Genomic DNA, 17664 nt, shown 5'->3' on the forward strand with positions numbered 1-17664 from the left:
TAAATGGTACTGGGAAACGACTATAGCTGGTTGTGGCGGTTTAAGGGTTAAGAGGAACAAAACGGAAAACACAAGAACACTCAGCTGGAGATGCATCACAGTCAATCAGCAGCAAGGAGAAATGAATAACGCTGTAGTGGTCCAGTGCCGCTAAGATTCACACCGTTGAGAAGACAGTGATTTATTTATTTTTATGGGGGAGATTCCAGGGACGCACCCAGCCTTGGCCTGACCCACACACACTCACAGAGACAAAAACAAAGCAAACCGGTAATCAAACAGCAAATAAAGAATGTAATGAAAACAAATGAAATAAATGAAAACAACGATACCACCCCTGTTCCTATTGCGGTGATTACACATTAAATACAGCAAAGCACCAACAAAACACACACAGTAAATCTTGCAAAACGTTCATGAAAAATGGCAACGGATGAAATGTAATGATGAAAATAGACAGTCCAGAGATCCGCACGTTGAATGGGAATGTAAAGATAGTCCTACCGCTAGTTCCTGAAATGGTGGACGGGTTCAGGAGCACTTCTTTCTTTGTAGGATGGCCATGAATCCACTTACAGTCCTCATGTACACAGGCAGACGTCAGACAATCCAGACGCCAAACACGAAACGATCCAGGACAAAATGAATGAGTACAGGGAACCCAACAGAAGGCAGGCAGAGAGACAGGAACTTGAAATTCAAATTATAAAAACTTTTTTTTTTTTGCTTTTGGTCACCGGCCCCCTTTTTAAAAGCTCCGCTGACATCCTTTGACCCCAACAGCCCTAGCACTCACAGCAGAAGACCAATCAGAGCCACTGCTGGGAGTTGCAGTTTCAAATTCTATTGGCTACTTTCACCATCCTAAGCCGCGTTTTCCTCTACAGTTGCTTCCTGTTCTCTCTACAGTGCAGTATTGCCACGATAAAAGCCATAAAAATTGCAGAGGATATTTGCGGTTTCCGCTAACAATTATTAGAATTCTCTGAACCGCGACTTCGTGGGGGTCTGCTGTATCTGCAAATGAATATTTAATGCAAAAAAAATTACAATTGCTGTTTGGAAATATTTCTCTCTATTATAAAAAAAAAATCTTGGGAGGGAGTCTAGGGAGACGAGACGTGATCTTCTCAGAAGACAATTTGACGTCCCACGAGAGACACTTTAACGTCATGTGAGACAACATTTTAAACAAGTTCATGGACATCTAACCTAGTAGTTGTTGGATTGCTTTTGGTAGACAGACATCATGCGCTGCCAGCTCTTAAAACAACGACAAGCGGGAAGCAGAACATGCAGCTCGCCAGCAGATGATCCGACTGCTTCTCCTTAGTGTGCGTGCAAACCCAAACCACACCCCCCCATTAACAACACGAGCGGCAGAGACGCGAAGTGGCAAAAGGACAGATGCTGTACAGGCTTTTAAATGATCGACGTGCAGTGCAACAAACAGAACTTGCAGTTCACCAGCAGCAGCAGCAGAAAAACAGCAGCTGATCCGACGGCATTACCTTAGTATGCGTTCAGCCGCCCCCCCCTTCACAACACGAGCAGTGTTATACGTCCTGCAAGAAAGAGATTTAACCACTCTCGGGGCCAGACATAAAGGACAAGTACTGTTTTTACAAAAGTTTTAAAGTAAAAGTGGAAATAATGCATATGTAAGAATTCCCATGAAAATAACAATCTCTTTAAATTGTATATCCGGTAAACCAAATCCGGGGGTGGGCAAGCGAAGCGAGCAGGGGGCAGAGCCCCCTAATCAGGGGAAAAAAAAAAAACATTGCCTAAGTTATGTGATGAAGAAATTTTGAGTGGATGTGCCAATTTTATATAAGTTAACAACAGTGATTTAAACATCAGAAAATTTGTCAATATTTGAATTTTGGAATGGTTAGCTTGAGATGTCATTAAAAATAAATTATAATTAGAAGGAAATACTTAAAGACCATTTCAGTGCATCCTTTGGTATCTTCAGTTATTTCTTTTGTAAAGCTTGTAATGATAGTGTCTCAATTTATATAGAGCATATTTAGCAAAATAACGTGCTCTTAATGTCTGTGCATATCCAAAACTACTGATGTACATGCAGCTGCCATTGTTACATTTTGACAAGAAAAAATTATTTTATTCAGGATAAATCTAACAGTGTTTGGCAGTAGGACAAACAAATAGGATGAAAAGTTGGAACACTTTGTCTGATTTGTTCCCTCTGTCAGCACTATGCATCAGTGTGGATTGCCCTGTGGGACATCCTGAGACTTTGCGAGATCCCCATGAAGTTGCTGGGTATCATAGCCGGCCTATATACTGGCACTGTGAGTGCTGTGCAGAGTGCAGGCAGAACCTCTGTGTTTTTCCCAGTTGATTCTGGGGTTCGTCAGGGGTGTGTTCTTGCTTCTGCTCTGTTCAGTGCTTGCATGGACTAAGTGTTGGGCAAGGTCGTGGGGTCCAGTAGCTGTGGGGCATCTATTGGTGAGGAGAGATTCACTGATCTTGACTTAGTTGACAAAGCTGTGATCTTCGCAGAGTCAATGGAGGCTCAGATCAGGGCTCTCAAGAGACTGAGTGAGGAGTCTGAGTGTCTGGGCTTGCAGGTGTCCTGGCTAAAAACCAACTTACAGGCCTTTAATGGCCTCTTGGGCACAGCCATCAGCAGTGTGGATGTCAAGAGAGAGAATGTCGACCTCGTCGAGAGGTTTACTTACCTCGGCAGTGACATTCTTCTCTCTGGTGACTCGTCCTATGAAGTCTGTAGACGGTTTGTGAGAGCATGGAGGGCCATGAGGTTGTTGGAAAGGGGTGTGTGTGGCGCTCCTCATATCTTTGCAAAAGGATGAAGGTCCAAGTCTTTAGACTCCTGGTTGTTCCTGGATATCTGTGCAGCCTAAAAATTATAAGTAAAGCAAATATATTGAGTGTTCAAAGATGTTGTGGAAGAAAGAGCTGTTCCAAATAACCCCTCTGCTTGCCTGTATTTCCTGGCATACTGTGCTACAGCGAAACATCTTTAAAACTGTTGCATTGACAACAGGAATAGTTTAGAATGCCTGTCTGTATTGTTAACATCACATACAGTGGATTCAGAAAGTATACAAAACCCCCCTTCACTTTTTGCCCCCTTTGTTGTGGGCAGTATTTTTGATATTTAGTAAATTTGTAAACATTTTTGAAAACATTTCTGTTTTGACTTCATCATTATGGGTTATTCAGTGTTGAGTGATGGGCAAAAATGACATAATTATTCATTTTAAATGGATTCTAGGACACAATAAAGTGTACAGAAAGTCAATAGGTCAGAAATGCTTTTTGAATCCACTGTAGACTCAGTAAACAATTGCTACCTCCTGTTCCACACCTTCCCCAAGATGATATGGCGGCAAATTCATGTGAGATGACAGACTGTTCAAAGGCCAGGATGAAATATAAAACAAGCATTTGATATTCTTCCCAGATTTAAGTTTCAAATATCTGATAGATCCATGTTTCAATTGTTGGATGCATTTTTTTTCACTTGGTACAGGTTATCACAAAGTGGCAGAGGATTGTTATTCTTTTGTAAAAAGAACACATTCTTTTGAACTATGTTTAAAAAATGGGGGCCACCACAAACTCGGTCAACCATTCTTGGAGTCATTGAAGTTTGGAACATGTGTATATAACTCTGAGTTTGGAAGAATTTGGTAAATTTTCTTTTAGGGATTATGAAAGTATTAATATGTTTTCTGTTTCTGTCTGTCATGCACAACACTATCCAAAGTTACATAATGTCGGGATGTTGTATAGCTAATAAATATGGCATTATTAATGTATATTAATTGTATAGTTTTAATGTAAGAGAACACACCTTGTAAGTCCTTACATGACGTCTCAGTGGCTATGTAAATTTGCTTTATTAGGACCTGTAATGTCACTGGCTTCAAATGCCAGAATTTTACTCACATTGGGGCATGCATATCAACCTGTAACATATTTACACTTGTCCAGGTGTTCAGAAAATATAAATGTGTTTTATTCGGGCATATATTTTTTATTAGCTTTATCATCTAACTTCACTACGTTAGGAGTTAATTCTGTGCTCTGGTGTCCATGTGCTGGCTGACATTTTTTTTAAAGTACCATTACTGGTCACAAGAGGGCACTCTTGCTCCACTTTTTGTGTTTGCCATGGAGTACCGTAAGGATTAAAAAAAAAAGATTAAAAAAAAAGAAGAAACAAGACAACATTTTGCTGATATATTGTATTTTTTTACTTTAAATTGAAACTTATTTCATACAGCAAAAATGTAAATAAAATTGTGATTTTAGTTCTCAGTTGGCTTGTGACTATTTCCTGTTATGCCAGTTGTGATGTAGAACAAAGCCAAATGCTGTTTCATTTTAATTCCACGTAGGTTTGGATTTAATCTTTTCTGTCCCATCAAGTGATTTTCATTTTTTTATCCCTGCAGGGGCCAGTAGTAACTGATAATGGAAACTTTCTGATAGACTGGAAGTTTGATCGCATGCACAACTGGACAGAGGTGAACACAGCCATCAAACTGATCCCAGGTTCGTCTTGAAGCACTTAAATGAGCAATACATGTTTGCTCTGCCTCCAATGTATATTTTATTGGTATGATGTGTTGAAATGTTCGTGGTGCAACATTTAGTCGAGTTATGTATTTTTAATAGAGCAAATGTAACAACCTATGATTTAGCATTATGTAATACTCCATTTTACTTTATTATCGGCCATTGTGAGATCTGTCCAGACTAAAAAGAGCAATACAGAAACTCACAATCGCAAAAGGTTGGGAGTTTGAATTTCTTTTATCTTTTTATCCAGGCCAGAAACAGAATTCCTGTCAGTTTCCAAGTGAAAACTAAGTATCTAGGCTATTTCCTTTACACTAGCTGCTTTTGTGACAGGAAGTAAGAAAATGTGGGAATAAAAGCCTTCTTGTAACTTGCTAAAACAGTAGAAGATTTTTTTTTTTTTTTTAAGTTTTTTGGGGTACCTTTAAGGAACAAGTTTTATTTGTCTAAAAAAACATATGCAAAAAAGATGACATCATAAGGCAGTTGAGTCACATACTGATTTTAATAACCTGGCACAGCTTATGACATAATAAAGGTCACAAAATGAATTAAAAGCGGCCTTTGAAGTGTCTTAATGTTTTAGACTTGTTAGATAATCAAAACAAATTTAAAATTCAACATTAGAAAGGAATGTTTTGGTGCAATAAACCAAGTCAATAAACCAAGTTCAGGACGTTTGCAAAGCAAACAGGAAATTTGGCTTGTTTTATTGCATATTAAAAGTGCAAGACTTCTCGCCAGTATTGTAATTATAAGAGACTGGTTGTGTTATGTGTGCTTGTGCATACTAAAAAACAAAATCTGCAGAACGTTTAAACTACCTAGTCCGTAATGGCCCCCTGCCTGTCTAGAATGGTTCTCTGTTTATCAGTGCCCTCATAAGCAGGCAGTAACATTACATGTACAAAACTATTATTCCCCCAGACATACATATCCCACAATAGCATTTTTTAGTGCTCCCCATTATACTCTGACTTTTTTTTTCTTTACAAGTTTTAGTTAACAAAACAACTTCAGAAACAACTCAGGTTAAAGACTAAACACAGAATAGCCTGCATACCTGAGTGAATTACTATAATGACCTAAAATGCACAAGAGGTAGTTAAGCAGTACTTCTATCTCTTAAAGACTATTTCTGCCCCTTAGTGCTTTAATCATGAACTGCTATGGAATTTTCAATTAATCTAGAACATAAGGAGAGCAGTTAACAAACTATTTTCAGGTGGTCATTTGTTTCAAGCAGATTTTGATTGCATCTGTCTTTGTAATTTAGTGAGCATAAACTCAGTTCTATTCATTTCGCTCTCTTTTATATAGCTCTTGCAGTGAGCACCTTATTTCAAGTAAAAGTATTAAGTCACACTAGGTAACTTGTCTAGGGTTATGGACAGTCAGTTATGAGAAATGACGTTTGTACTTTATAGGCTAGTACCTTTGCCATTAGGCCTTGGTTTTAGACTGACGGTAAGAATGTGCATGGTGTTGATCAGAACTGTTAAGCTATGTTGCTTTTCTGGTAATAGCTTAACTTGGCATTGGGGGGGAGCATATGGGCAATGCTGGGCCTCTATAAAATACTTTATTATTTTTCTTACAGAATAGTGTGTTGTAGGAAATGTGTAACAGTATACACTACCGGTCAAATGTTTTAGAACACCTCAATTTTTCCAGTTTATCTTCAGATTTAATGAGTTGAAATGCATTGAATGACCTAAAATGGTGAAAAGCGAAGCAGTAAACTGCCAGAGGTTTAAATTTAAAGTTTATGTTAGCAAAAACTGAAAAAAGGAAATTTGAGAATATTACAATTGGGCCTTCTTCAGGGAACCACTAATAGGTTACAACCTACAGATGTTCTGCTGCAATTAAAGTAAATTGAAGCACACAGTTTGCACATGTGTCCCAAAGCCTGTTAATTACTTAAAAACCATCTGTCTCTCTTAAAGCAGAGTTGGAACACACTGTGTTACTACACCCTCTACACCCTAGAAACCCAATCAGAATATAAGTTTCTGAGGGTCACCAGCTTGCATGATAGGCGCCTCACAGCACCACAGCTTCAATCACAGCTTAACAGTAGTGGAAAAAATCGAGTCTCAGTTTCTACTGTGAAGAAACGACTTTGTGCTGCAGATTTGACAGGGTGAGTAGCAGGAAGAAAGCCATTCCTTAAAAGACAAAATAGGGCCTTGAAATACCGTCTTGTGGACTACTGCAGACTGGAAGAAAGTCTTATAGACCAATGAATCCAAATTTGAAATCTTCAGTTCATCACGCAGGATATTTGTACGCTATTGTGTTAGTGAAAGGATGGTTCCTCAATGTGTGACACCAACTGTCAAACATGGAGAACGAAGTGTGATTACCTCTTCCTAGAGGTAGAGTTGGTGACATGCACAGGGTAACTGGCTTTTTTACTTTAAAGGGTTACCACAGTTTGGCAGTAATATTGACAAAAATAGCTACTTTGATGAATCAAACTTTTAATAATATTTTGTACACTTAATTATTCCTTAACTTATTTTTGTATTTGCCATTGTTTATTTGTTCTATGCCAATGTAATGTTGCCCAAGTAGTACTTAAGAGAGTGTAGTAACACAGTTTGGTCCAACTCTGCTTTATGACAGATAGTGGGTTTTTAAGTAGTCAACAGAATTTGGGACACCTGTGCAAATTGTGTGTTTCATATTGCAAGACTTAATTTCCTTTAATTGCTGCAGAACATCTGCGGGTTGTAACTTATCAGTTGTTCCCTGAAGAAGGCCCATTTGAAATTTTCAGAAATTTCCTTTTTCTCCAGTTTTTGCGAACCTAAACTTCAAATTTAAACCTTTGGTAGTTTACTCCTTACCATTTCACCATTTAAGTCATTCATTGTATTTCAGCTGATTAAATTTGAAGAAAAACTGGAAAAACTGAGGTGATCTAAAACTTTTGACCTGTAGTGTAAGTTCTTTAGAGTGAATTCATATCAGATTATATTGTAAATGTAAAAGTATCAAGCTTGATAGTATTTGATGCAGGGTGAGGTAAATGGGTCAATTTCTTAGATAGATAGATTATTAATCCCAAGGGGAAATTCACATACTCCAGCAGCAGCATATTGATACAAAAAAAAACAATATTAAATTAAAGAGTAATAAAAATGTAGGTAAAAACAGACAATAACTTTGAATAATACAATATTAAATTAAAGAGTAATAAAAATGTAGGTAAAAACAGACAATAACTTTGAATAATGTTAATGCTTACCCCCCCCAATCCCGGGTGGAATTGAAGAGTCGCATAGTTTGGGGGAGGAACGATCTCCTCAGTCTGTCAGTGGAGCAGTGGTTGCTTTGTTTCATCACAATTAACAGTCACTAGAGATGGCAATTCTTTCACATTCCATTTTTGGGTAGGTTTAATTGCATAAATATAGAAGTTAAAGAATTAAATATGCCTCTTGAACCCACTCTCGGCACTTCTGCTGCCATATGTTGACCACTTAATATGTCCTAAAAAATGGAAAGACATGCAATTTATGGCTTGATTTTAGGTCCTTGGTTACCCTCCGCTCTTAATTTGGTTTGAAAATGACAAAAATCTTCCTGAGCCTTTTCATTAGATTTACTTGTTCAGGACATAGATTTGTTGCTCTCAAGGAGTCATTTATTTTGTTTTATTTCAGAAATTGAATTTTAAAAACCACATATGACCTGTAAACGGAAGTTTTTGTGTCTGTAATATTATCTGTTGTTTTTAGTAATGCGTCCATAGGGTTTTTGTGTCAAGAGAGACATCATACAAATGACAGCAGTGTGTTATAGTGAATGAATTGGAATTTACCATCTTTAAGGCTGAAATCTAGCTTTCGTTTCTCTTGCAGGAGTGGTGGAGACAGGCCTATTTATTGCCATGGCAGAGAGAGTGTATTTCGGCATGCAAGATGGAACTGTTGGAGTGCGTGACAGGACACAGCTCTAAAAATACATTGGACATAGCCAGACAGTGAATTCTGCAGCTATTCTTCTTACAGTCCCTTTACAACTGAACCTTTTAAAGTTTACCTTTGTGTTGAAGTGCCTAAACACCTGTCCAATTGTACAATAGTGGAATACCAGCCAAGTGCCAGCCCCTGTTAGGGGAGGCTGTATGTTACATTTCACGTGGCTTCCAATGATGCTGTCTGTGCAGCTTGGTTGTTTAGTTGCAGCTGAGGAAGATCACTGTCAGCAGGAATTGATCCAACCCTGGGAAGCTGAGAAAAAGCAAAGGGAAAAAATTGACAATTTTAACTTTTTTCAGTATGCATTTTAGCTTTTAACCTGTTTTCAGTTAACAGTGCCTCACTATGATATAAGGTAACTCAATTTAATTTGTCCTTGAAATCAGAAGAAAAATGAGATTATATTTAATAAAATGTTATACAGTAGTACATACGAGGAAGAAGTAAGAAAGAAATGTGAACGCAGTAGCTAATGAAAATAAATGCCAATGCTAGTTAAACACCAGCAGTAACATTTTATAAGTTGACACCTTACTTTACACATGTGGCTTATAGAAGCAACATTTTTGAAACTGAATTAGAAGGAAAAATACACTGAAATAATAAGACAATTTATTTTGCCATGCTGGAGGTTCAAAGACCACCCATCCAGGGTCTTTATTTCAACCACTCTGTTCTTTCAGGTTTCCACTTCATTAATGCCAGTTGAAGTTCACCTCTTTCTGCTTTTCTTCTACAGTAATCTGTCCTAATCATTCATCAATCTGTCATCAATGCATTGCATTGTGTACCTCTACTTGGGTACCGTGTGACTCTGAAATAAAGGTTGCTGGTTCTCTATGACCTCTTGCTATCCTCTCTACTACTGCCCTGTAGCAGTTCCATGAGAAATTTAATTCAAGGAGATATTGTTTCCACAATACTTTTAATTTTAACTTCATTTTTTAGCTAAAAGTCAATTCTTGTGACTCATGAAACTCTGCCTTTAATTGGATGTTGTCCTTCCTGGTCCTGCATGCTGCATCAGAACAGTTCTAACTGTGTTTATTTTATTTTAAAAAATCACTACATGTTTTTAGAGAAGGGTGGAATATAAACATTTTTTTCCTGTCTCATTTCTTTTGTAATTGTTTAAAATTGCTGTTTACTGGCGAATACACAGTTTGCCATGTTTTAAACCATTTTGCCTTTTAAATGAATGTTAGTTAAGAAACAAATATGTACATTAATTGAAGAAGGGAAGTGGATTTGGAATAAAGTCCTGTTCTGGAAAGTCTATGGCAGACTTAAATATTTTTATGAATCTCAAAGAACAGTTTTAGTGTTATTAAAGGAATTATTGTTTTTCCATGTTACATACCCCAAGTGGTTTGTAGTGGTGGGCGAGAAAATTTTTAATCTAATGTTTTAAAACAGAATGGAGGGAAAAAAGTTTCATGATTGTATAGAAACTAATATTGTATAGAAATGATGTAAAAAAAACATCCATGGGAAAAAGGAAAAAGGTTCTCATGTTATTAATGTTTTATATTCCAAGTCAGTTATCCAGTCATATGCTCAAATATGCAAAATGCATGCTTTCTAGTTTAAATAATTTTAAATATATACTTCTGGAAATATCAGCACACATCATAAACTGGAAACTGTAAAGCCTCATGAGAAGGCATGTTTTGAGCATTTGAATGGGTAACAAATGTGCATAATGAGACACAAGTAATGTGAGGTCCAACAACACAGCCTTTGTACTTTTTTTACACATCATTTGCCATTGTACTGTGCTGGTCACTACTGGCTCTGCAGGCAGCGTGAAAACATGTGATTAAAATATTTCTCGACCACCACCACAAAACTACATAAGGCAAGTAACATATATACTAAAACAAAACTATTTTTGGGTGGATTATTCCTTTTTTTCAGATAAATAATAAATTAAGAAATGGAATAGGCTGAAAGTTTGCAGCTTTATAGGGGAAAGGTTGGCTGCCCCAGATGTTGTCAAGTTTCATCATTGGCTACAGGTTGTGTAGGGTTTTATTAACCTACTAACATATTCACCTTGTGAGAATTTGATAATGTTCTATTTAACTTTACACCCCATTACAAGATGCTGCCTTTCTGAAATTACCCCATTCTGAGTAGTTTGATTCTTTAAGAAATCCAACAAATCTTAATTACATTTAAGCATGGTGTCCTAAATCAAAGTAAGCACTGTCATTTTTTTAACTAGATGTCCAGTTGTCATGAGCAGAATTCATTATAACTTTGGTGGTCACTCTAATTGTGTTCTTCACCACAAAAATTGAGATAATAAGACCAAAAAATCTAGTTGGGATTGTTTGAAATTATATAAGGAATAAACCAAAACAACTTAATAAACCAAACATAAATCCCACTGCCACCAAATAGTGCTTCAATTTTCTTTGCTTATCTTGACTTTCACTCTCTGCTTTTGCCATCATACTCGTTGAATGTTTTTCTCTTCTTACCTCCCAACTCCAAACTCAGTTGGGCTATGGCTAAAAGGCAGTCGTATAGATCACTTTGAGGTTGTACCTTTACCTCTGGATTTCTTGCTAGAGCTTTCACTGTAGACCCTAGGTTTCCCTTCATTCCTGAACCCAATATACACTTAAACACACAAGCTTCTCTTTAGGGCTTCAACCCATACCATAAACTTTGAAAACATCTGTCCATGGTCTGTTTGTCTCTTTCTCTGTCTCTCTCCCTTCCCCACCACCCCACTGGTTAAGGTAGCCTTAATTATTCATTATTTGCATCTAATATCCCAGAAGAACATTGCATACTTTGGCCTTTTCTAAACCTCAGTCTAATCTGTATCTGTGCTTATGTCTGCAGCCTTCCCAGGTCACAACATACCTCTACTGTATACCGTATACTTACCAGTCTGTTTTTGACTTTTTACTTGAGATTGACTGAACATGACCATTTTGGACATGAGAGTTGTGGTCTTTTTTTGATCAGTGTTGAAACGTTGTTGCCTCTTACCTGTCTCTCCATTTTTTAGCTAATTCATTGGAACTCTGACCAGAGTGGTTGCAGGCATCATTGAAGTTTGCACAGATGAATGATGAATTTTGGTTTTCTAGAGTTGTTTTGAAGTGAATGTTCTTCTCTTTCTTCTTGTACTTCTGTCTTTCAATAAAAAGTCATTCCATATATAATAATTTTACTGAATTTTGAATGTCCTTTTGTGTTGATGCCTTACATAAAACTTCATACATTTATTATAATTTAAATGATGTGACACCATGGTGCAGCAGTTAATAAATTCCTCACTCTGTTTACTGTCTCTGTGGAGCTTGTATATCACATCTATAGCTGTGTGGGCTTTTGTACTTTTTTTTTTCCTTACACCTCAGCTCTTATTAAATGCTTATCCTAAGTTGACCGGGTGTTGGCTTATTTGATGCATTGCATTTTCCTTATGATAGATTCATTGTCACATTTCTAAGAGGTTTTTGTTTTTCTTCCACAAGAAGTGCGAGGCACTTAAAAGGATATCTGCATGAACATTACCTGTCAAACTGAATAAATAACTTGGACACACATCTTGTCATTTTTATATAACCATCAAGTGGCCTAAAATACAAAGGGCTTCAGTAGCATTTTTATTACCTTTTCATTTAATTTTCAGTCAACCCCAATTCTTCACATTTTAATAAAATCACAAGATTTGTTTTTTATTATTTGTTCTTAACAGTAGAGGGCAGGCCTGCTCAGAGATTGTGTAAAAAAGGATGCACCACAGTACTCCCTGATGCTTTGCAGCCTGTTCTGTTTTATTATTTCTGTAGTTTGCTAATCAGGTCTGCCCCTTGCATTTCTTTAGCTGATCGTTTTAATGCTGCAGAACCATCTGTATGTTTCCGTATTGTAATGGAATTAATTTATCTGCATCTGTCTACACAAGCAATCACCATTACTTACTAAGCAGCTACGTAAAATAACAGAGCCACCATCTCCACTTCTTCACTATTATTGCACCTGAAATGCTGAGACACACCATGAACAGCTGCCTTTATCACTTGCATAATCTTTTTTTTTTTTCTCACTGGGATAGTGATGATATCTCTGTTAAAGGTAGATAGCAATTTTCTAAAGCTACACTTTGCTTTACAGGGTCACATGAAGTGTTAGCATATCCTGTCAGTCTCATGTGCAAGGGAAGAATAAAGACTGAATGGTGGGCCAGTCATCTGCATGGCAATTGGACCGTCTTAGATGTCACAAGTCAGCCAAATCTGCTTATCTTTGAAATGTAGAAGGAACCATCCAAGCTACAGGGAGTATTTGTAAATCCTCCAAATAATGATTGAGATGTGAAGGTTGGGCCCTATAACACAGTATCAATGTACTACAATAGAACACATCCAAGTCTAATTTAAAACTGTGCATGTAGTAACACTCAAAGGCATGTTGCCGATGTTCATTAGAACACTAGGCAATGCTTTATTCAGGACTGCATGGAAGTAGTAAGCTGAGTGGAGATTTATGAGTGCAGAACTTGTCATTGCCATATTTAACTGTAGTCTCGATTTAGCTGAAAAACTTTCATTTTATATGTTTATGTTATGACAATCCTTTAGCACTTTAAATAGGTTGGAATTATGGGGCTTAAAATTAGTTGAGGTGACTGCATCGTGTGTCCCATTTTATTCCCCAATCTGTTTCTACACATTGGTGCTGGTGCTAATGGAGTTAAATGTCTCTGGGTCCTAAGTGGCATAGAAAGGCACACATTTCTCATGTTGTCATTCAGAATTGTGTTTGGTCAGAAGATTAAATGAAGCACTTCCAGCAGTACTGTCTACAGCCTGCCCAAACCTAAATCTCCTGTCTATCTCTACTTTCACTAAAGATTGACAACTGGGCCATTTCAAAACATGACCTCTTTCTTCCTGAAGTTACACAGTGATACTACAGTTGTACTGGTTTTGATGGCACAAGCCTCTACATTTTCTGCATTTCTTTTCTTCTTTCTCTTATCTCCAGCTCCTAATTATGCAGTAACGGCCAATTTTACTGAGATTTCAAGCTAGCACCCAAGCTGTAGCACCCTGTCTAATCTCATTGTTGATGTGCTCTGCTCTATCTTTCCATCTACATCCTAGTTTACTAAATTCTCAGTGGCTATTACATGGATGGTATTGTAGAAAAGAAACATTTCTTAATTATTGCAGCTGCCATGTTTGTTAATTTATTTATGTCTTGAATATCTTTGTCAAATCACAGCCAAAATATCCTTGTTGACATTTTTTAAGTAGTATGAGCTTTGTCAACAAAACTCTATAAGTAATGGTGGTTAAGCTGGTAGCTGCATACTTTACAGTATGTTCAGAGATTTAGCCACTAGAGGGCCATGTTATCTCTTTTTTCCCTTTACTCCTGATAGAGTATTAATGATTGTACAGTATTATATTGGGTTAGTGAGAAGGAAATTATTTGTTGTGTATTTTTTATATATATCTGCTATATCGTATATATACTATACATGAAGAGGACCCAAAATTTCCTGGAATTGTTAAAGAAAGAAAAAAAAAACATTTATTGTACAACTTACAGATTCCACTTTATTCAGAGTCAAAATACACCCCTTGAGGTGTAATACCCTTATTCCATTGCTTCCTCCATTTTTGGAAACATTTCCTGCGCTTATCATTTGTTATCGTATCTAGCACCTCCTGCATTTTTTTCTTGAATCTCTAACAGGATAGCAAATTGTCTGCCATTCAGTTTCAACTTTAATTTCGGGAACAGAAAAATGTCACGTGCATTGAGATCTGGCAAATTCGGGGCACGTAAAGCAACAATTGGTAAAAAACTCATTGACTGATAACACAGTGCATGTGCAGCTGTCATGGAGCAAAATGCAGCTTTGTGTGCACAGCTGCTACTGCAGACATTATTTTCCTTATGCTTTCCCATAGATGGCTCAGGAGTTAGTGTAATGTTGTGGATTAACAATCTCTTCACTCAGAAATTCTTTATTAACAAGTCAGTTAATGCTTAAAAAGCCCAGTCATTGTTATCTTGAAGTTGAATATGACCAAACCTGCTTTATTTGACTTCTTGAAAAAAAATCACCAAAGTCACCTTTGCAATTGTAGAATAAATGTCAGAAACACACATCTTAATCAACTTATCACAATGCCAATTTGCAAACTGTTTAACAATACTTTAGGCATGCGAAAACTAGTGGCATAGTTGATAACTTCACCCTACTCTTGTGCTACTGATCGTTTCAAGGAATGTTTACCCCCGTATGTGTGTTTGTGTATGTGTGTGTGTGTATATGTGTATATATATAATGGCATTCGTAGTCTGAATCACAATCTGATTGTATGGGTGGTTACCTACCAGGTAACGCTTGTGGTTGGTCAGCAAGTCGGCTAACACCCGCCACAGTGCCCTCTTTCAGTTGCGAGAAGCAGATCATATAATGGTTGAAGAAGTTTACTGTCAAGTAATGCAAAGAGTACGTAACACGTGTTTTGCCCTAATTCTGGACTCATCAGGCATACACATTCACTGCACTCCCTCTCGGGAATTGAACCTCGGACGTCAGCGGCGAAGCCTCTTACGTTGCGCCACGGCGTGTGGTTCGTTTATTTGACAGTATGTACATCGGGGTAATTACATTCATGGTATTCGTAGTCTGAATCACAATCTGATTGTATGGGTGGTTACCTACCAGGTAACGCTTGTGGTTGGTCAGCAAGTCGGCTAACATCCGCCATGGTGCCAGAGGGCGGATATATATATATATATATATATATATATATATATATATATATATATATATATGTGTATATAGTGTGTGTGTACATAAGTATACTAATATTGTTACTACTATAAAACAAAGGATTTCCTTTAACCTCACCTACAACATGACATAGCTTGGATAAGTGATAAGTTAAGCAGGTTTGGGCCCAACCATTTAAAAAGCCTGGGTTGCAAGAGGTGTTGCATAGGCATTCAGCAAGCTAAGCTTGCGGTCCAGAGATGGTTAAAATGTGCTGTAACAATTGATGCTTTCCTGTGGATGAGATGTAAAACTGAGGTCCTGACAGTCTATGTTCATAAAAGATACCTGGGCATTTTTTAAAAAGAGTAAGGTGTTTCCCTAATATGCTTTACTGAATTTCTCACCACAGCCTCATTCATTCTGTCCCCCTAATCATCCCCTGTTTCTTATTGGCTAACTGTCTCTCTTACATCTTCACCACCAAGTAGCAAATGTGTGGAGCTTGTACTGTCACAAAAATGGCTTTCATTGCATCATTCAGGTTGATGCTACACATTTGTGGCAGTTGAAGTGGCTCCCCACTGTCTACATGAGACACTTTGAGTAGGTTAGAAAAGCACTATAGAAATGTAACTATTTTATATTATTATTATTATTAATAATAATCAAGTTGTGTTGTTTATGTTTCTAACTTTCCTAGTAACTTTCCACAGTCTATAGGATGACTTACAACCTTGTTAGCTATGTTTCTTTTCAATGTCTATATAAGCCCAGGAGTTGCAAAAGTAGAACAAAGCTTACTTACCGCTCTCCAATTGATTTATTGAATTAAATATATATATTGTATATATATGGAAACCTTTTCAGAGTGACATTGAAACATTTGTTCAAAAGAAATTCATGACAGTTAGTTACAAATCAACAAGACATACAGCATTACAGTTTATTCAGAAGCCCTCTCCATACCCGTCTAGAGAACAGACAACAAAATGCATTCTAATGTGAAGAAATTCCCTGCAGTTGCTGAAATATGCTAAAAGCTAGAAATGCTGCTTAAGTAACTGAGGACAACTTTTAATACATTCCCACCAGGTTCTAGAGAACTTTTAAACTGTCAATCATAATGTGAATTCCATTTTGTTTTCAAATTTCAAATAAAAGAGGAATTCTCATTATATAATGGTAGGTGTTCTTGCAAGCTGAACAAAGACAATGGGCAAGCAGTAAAGTGTAAGCAATCACAGTAAAGAGTTCACTATATAGTAATGTGCCAATGGATGTCCAAGGACAGTTAGATTATTAGGGTTTATTGAGTCAAATAAGAAAAAAAAATCCAGTAAGGTCTGAGCATGTGTAACATGGTGCCACAGTCTTTAACATTATGCCACACTCTCCCACCATCCTGGGTTTGAGCTCCATGCCTTCTTATTGCCTCTGTGGAATTTCCACATTCTTCCTGTGTCTATGTGGATGTTCCCTCAGGGTGCTCCTGCTTTTCTTCCACATTTCCAAAGACATTTGTGTTTTGCTAATTGACTAATTCTAAATTGGCTCCACTTCAGTGTTAGGGTGTGTTTGAGTAGGCCCTTCAATGGACTGTAATGCTTCCAGGATAGAATCTGGCTTCTGTGGATTAACCTTTGAGAATGTTATATGCTAAATGATCGCTTACAGTATTTTAATGAAGGTAGTCATTTACGAATGCCCTGCAAGTAAATCTGATGAACTGAGAATCCAGAATAAGAAAAAAAAAATCTGAATTTCACCCAGGGATACCAGTTTACACTTTTGTATATACAGTATGTTATCTTGGGTGGATGTTTGTGTTCAACAGAGAATTTGGATTCTGGATTTATGTGTGTATATTTATACATTAAATGTACATTGCTGAAATAACAACAAATACATAATAATAATTGGAAAACAAAATTGTGGAACAATAACAACAAGAACATCTGTGAATATTACTATACACTGTGTTATTTTGTGTGGGCTCTGCTGACACCTCTAGAGCATAGAGCCTGCTTGTAGGGTATTATTCTATTCCTTCTGAAGTGTCTAATGAAGTTCCTGGCCATTGATGGGCAGAGGGTAACATTACTGGATGTTGTGATTCAGGGATTTTCAAAGGTGCTTTATGAGGTTGAGGTCAAGTAAGAAGGCAGGCCAAAGCAGCCCCTCCACTCCAGCATTTATTTTTTCAGGACAGCTGCAACCAGAGCAGAGGTGTATGGCCTGTTATTGTTCTATTGTAGGATCAGGTTGTGTAGGAGGTGAAAGTAGTCATCTTTCTCTGTGGCTAGCAGCATGGATCCTGTGTCTCATTGT

General features: G+C 37.2%; 1 protein-coding gene across 1 annotated transcript in view; it reads left to right on the plus strand.

Moving 5' to 3' along the window:
• The window catches only part of rpia (ribose 5-phosphate isomerase A (ribose 5-phosphate epimerase)), a 36754-nt gene extending 24776 nt beyond the window's left edge, over positions 1 to 11978 (plus strand). Inside the window, exons 8-9 of the mRNA XM_028792703.2 lie at positions 4452 to 4551; positions 8451 to 11978. Coding sequence (XP_028648536.1) covers positions 4452 to 4551; positions 8451 to 8548 — 198 coding nt within the window. The 3' untranslated portion in view covers positions 8549 to 11978. The remainder of the gene's footprint in view (positions 1 to 4451; positions 4552 to 8450) is intronic.
• The last annotated feature ends 5686 nt before the right edge of the window (positions 11979 to 17664 follow it).

This window comes from Erpetoichthys calabaricus, chromosome 5 (genome assembly GCF_900747795.2).
Source record: "Erpetoichthys calabaricus chromosome 5, fErpCal1.3, whole genome shotgun sequence".
Classification (NCBI taxonomy): domain Eukaryota; kingdom Metazoa; phylum Chordata; class Cladistia; order Polypteriformes; family Polypteridae; genus Erpetoichthys; species Erpetoichthys calabaricus.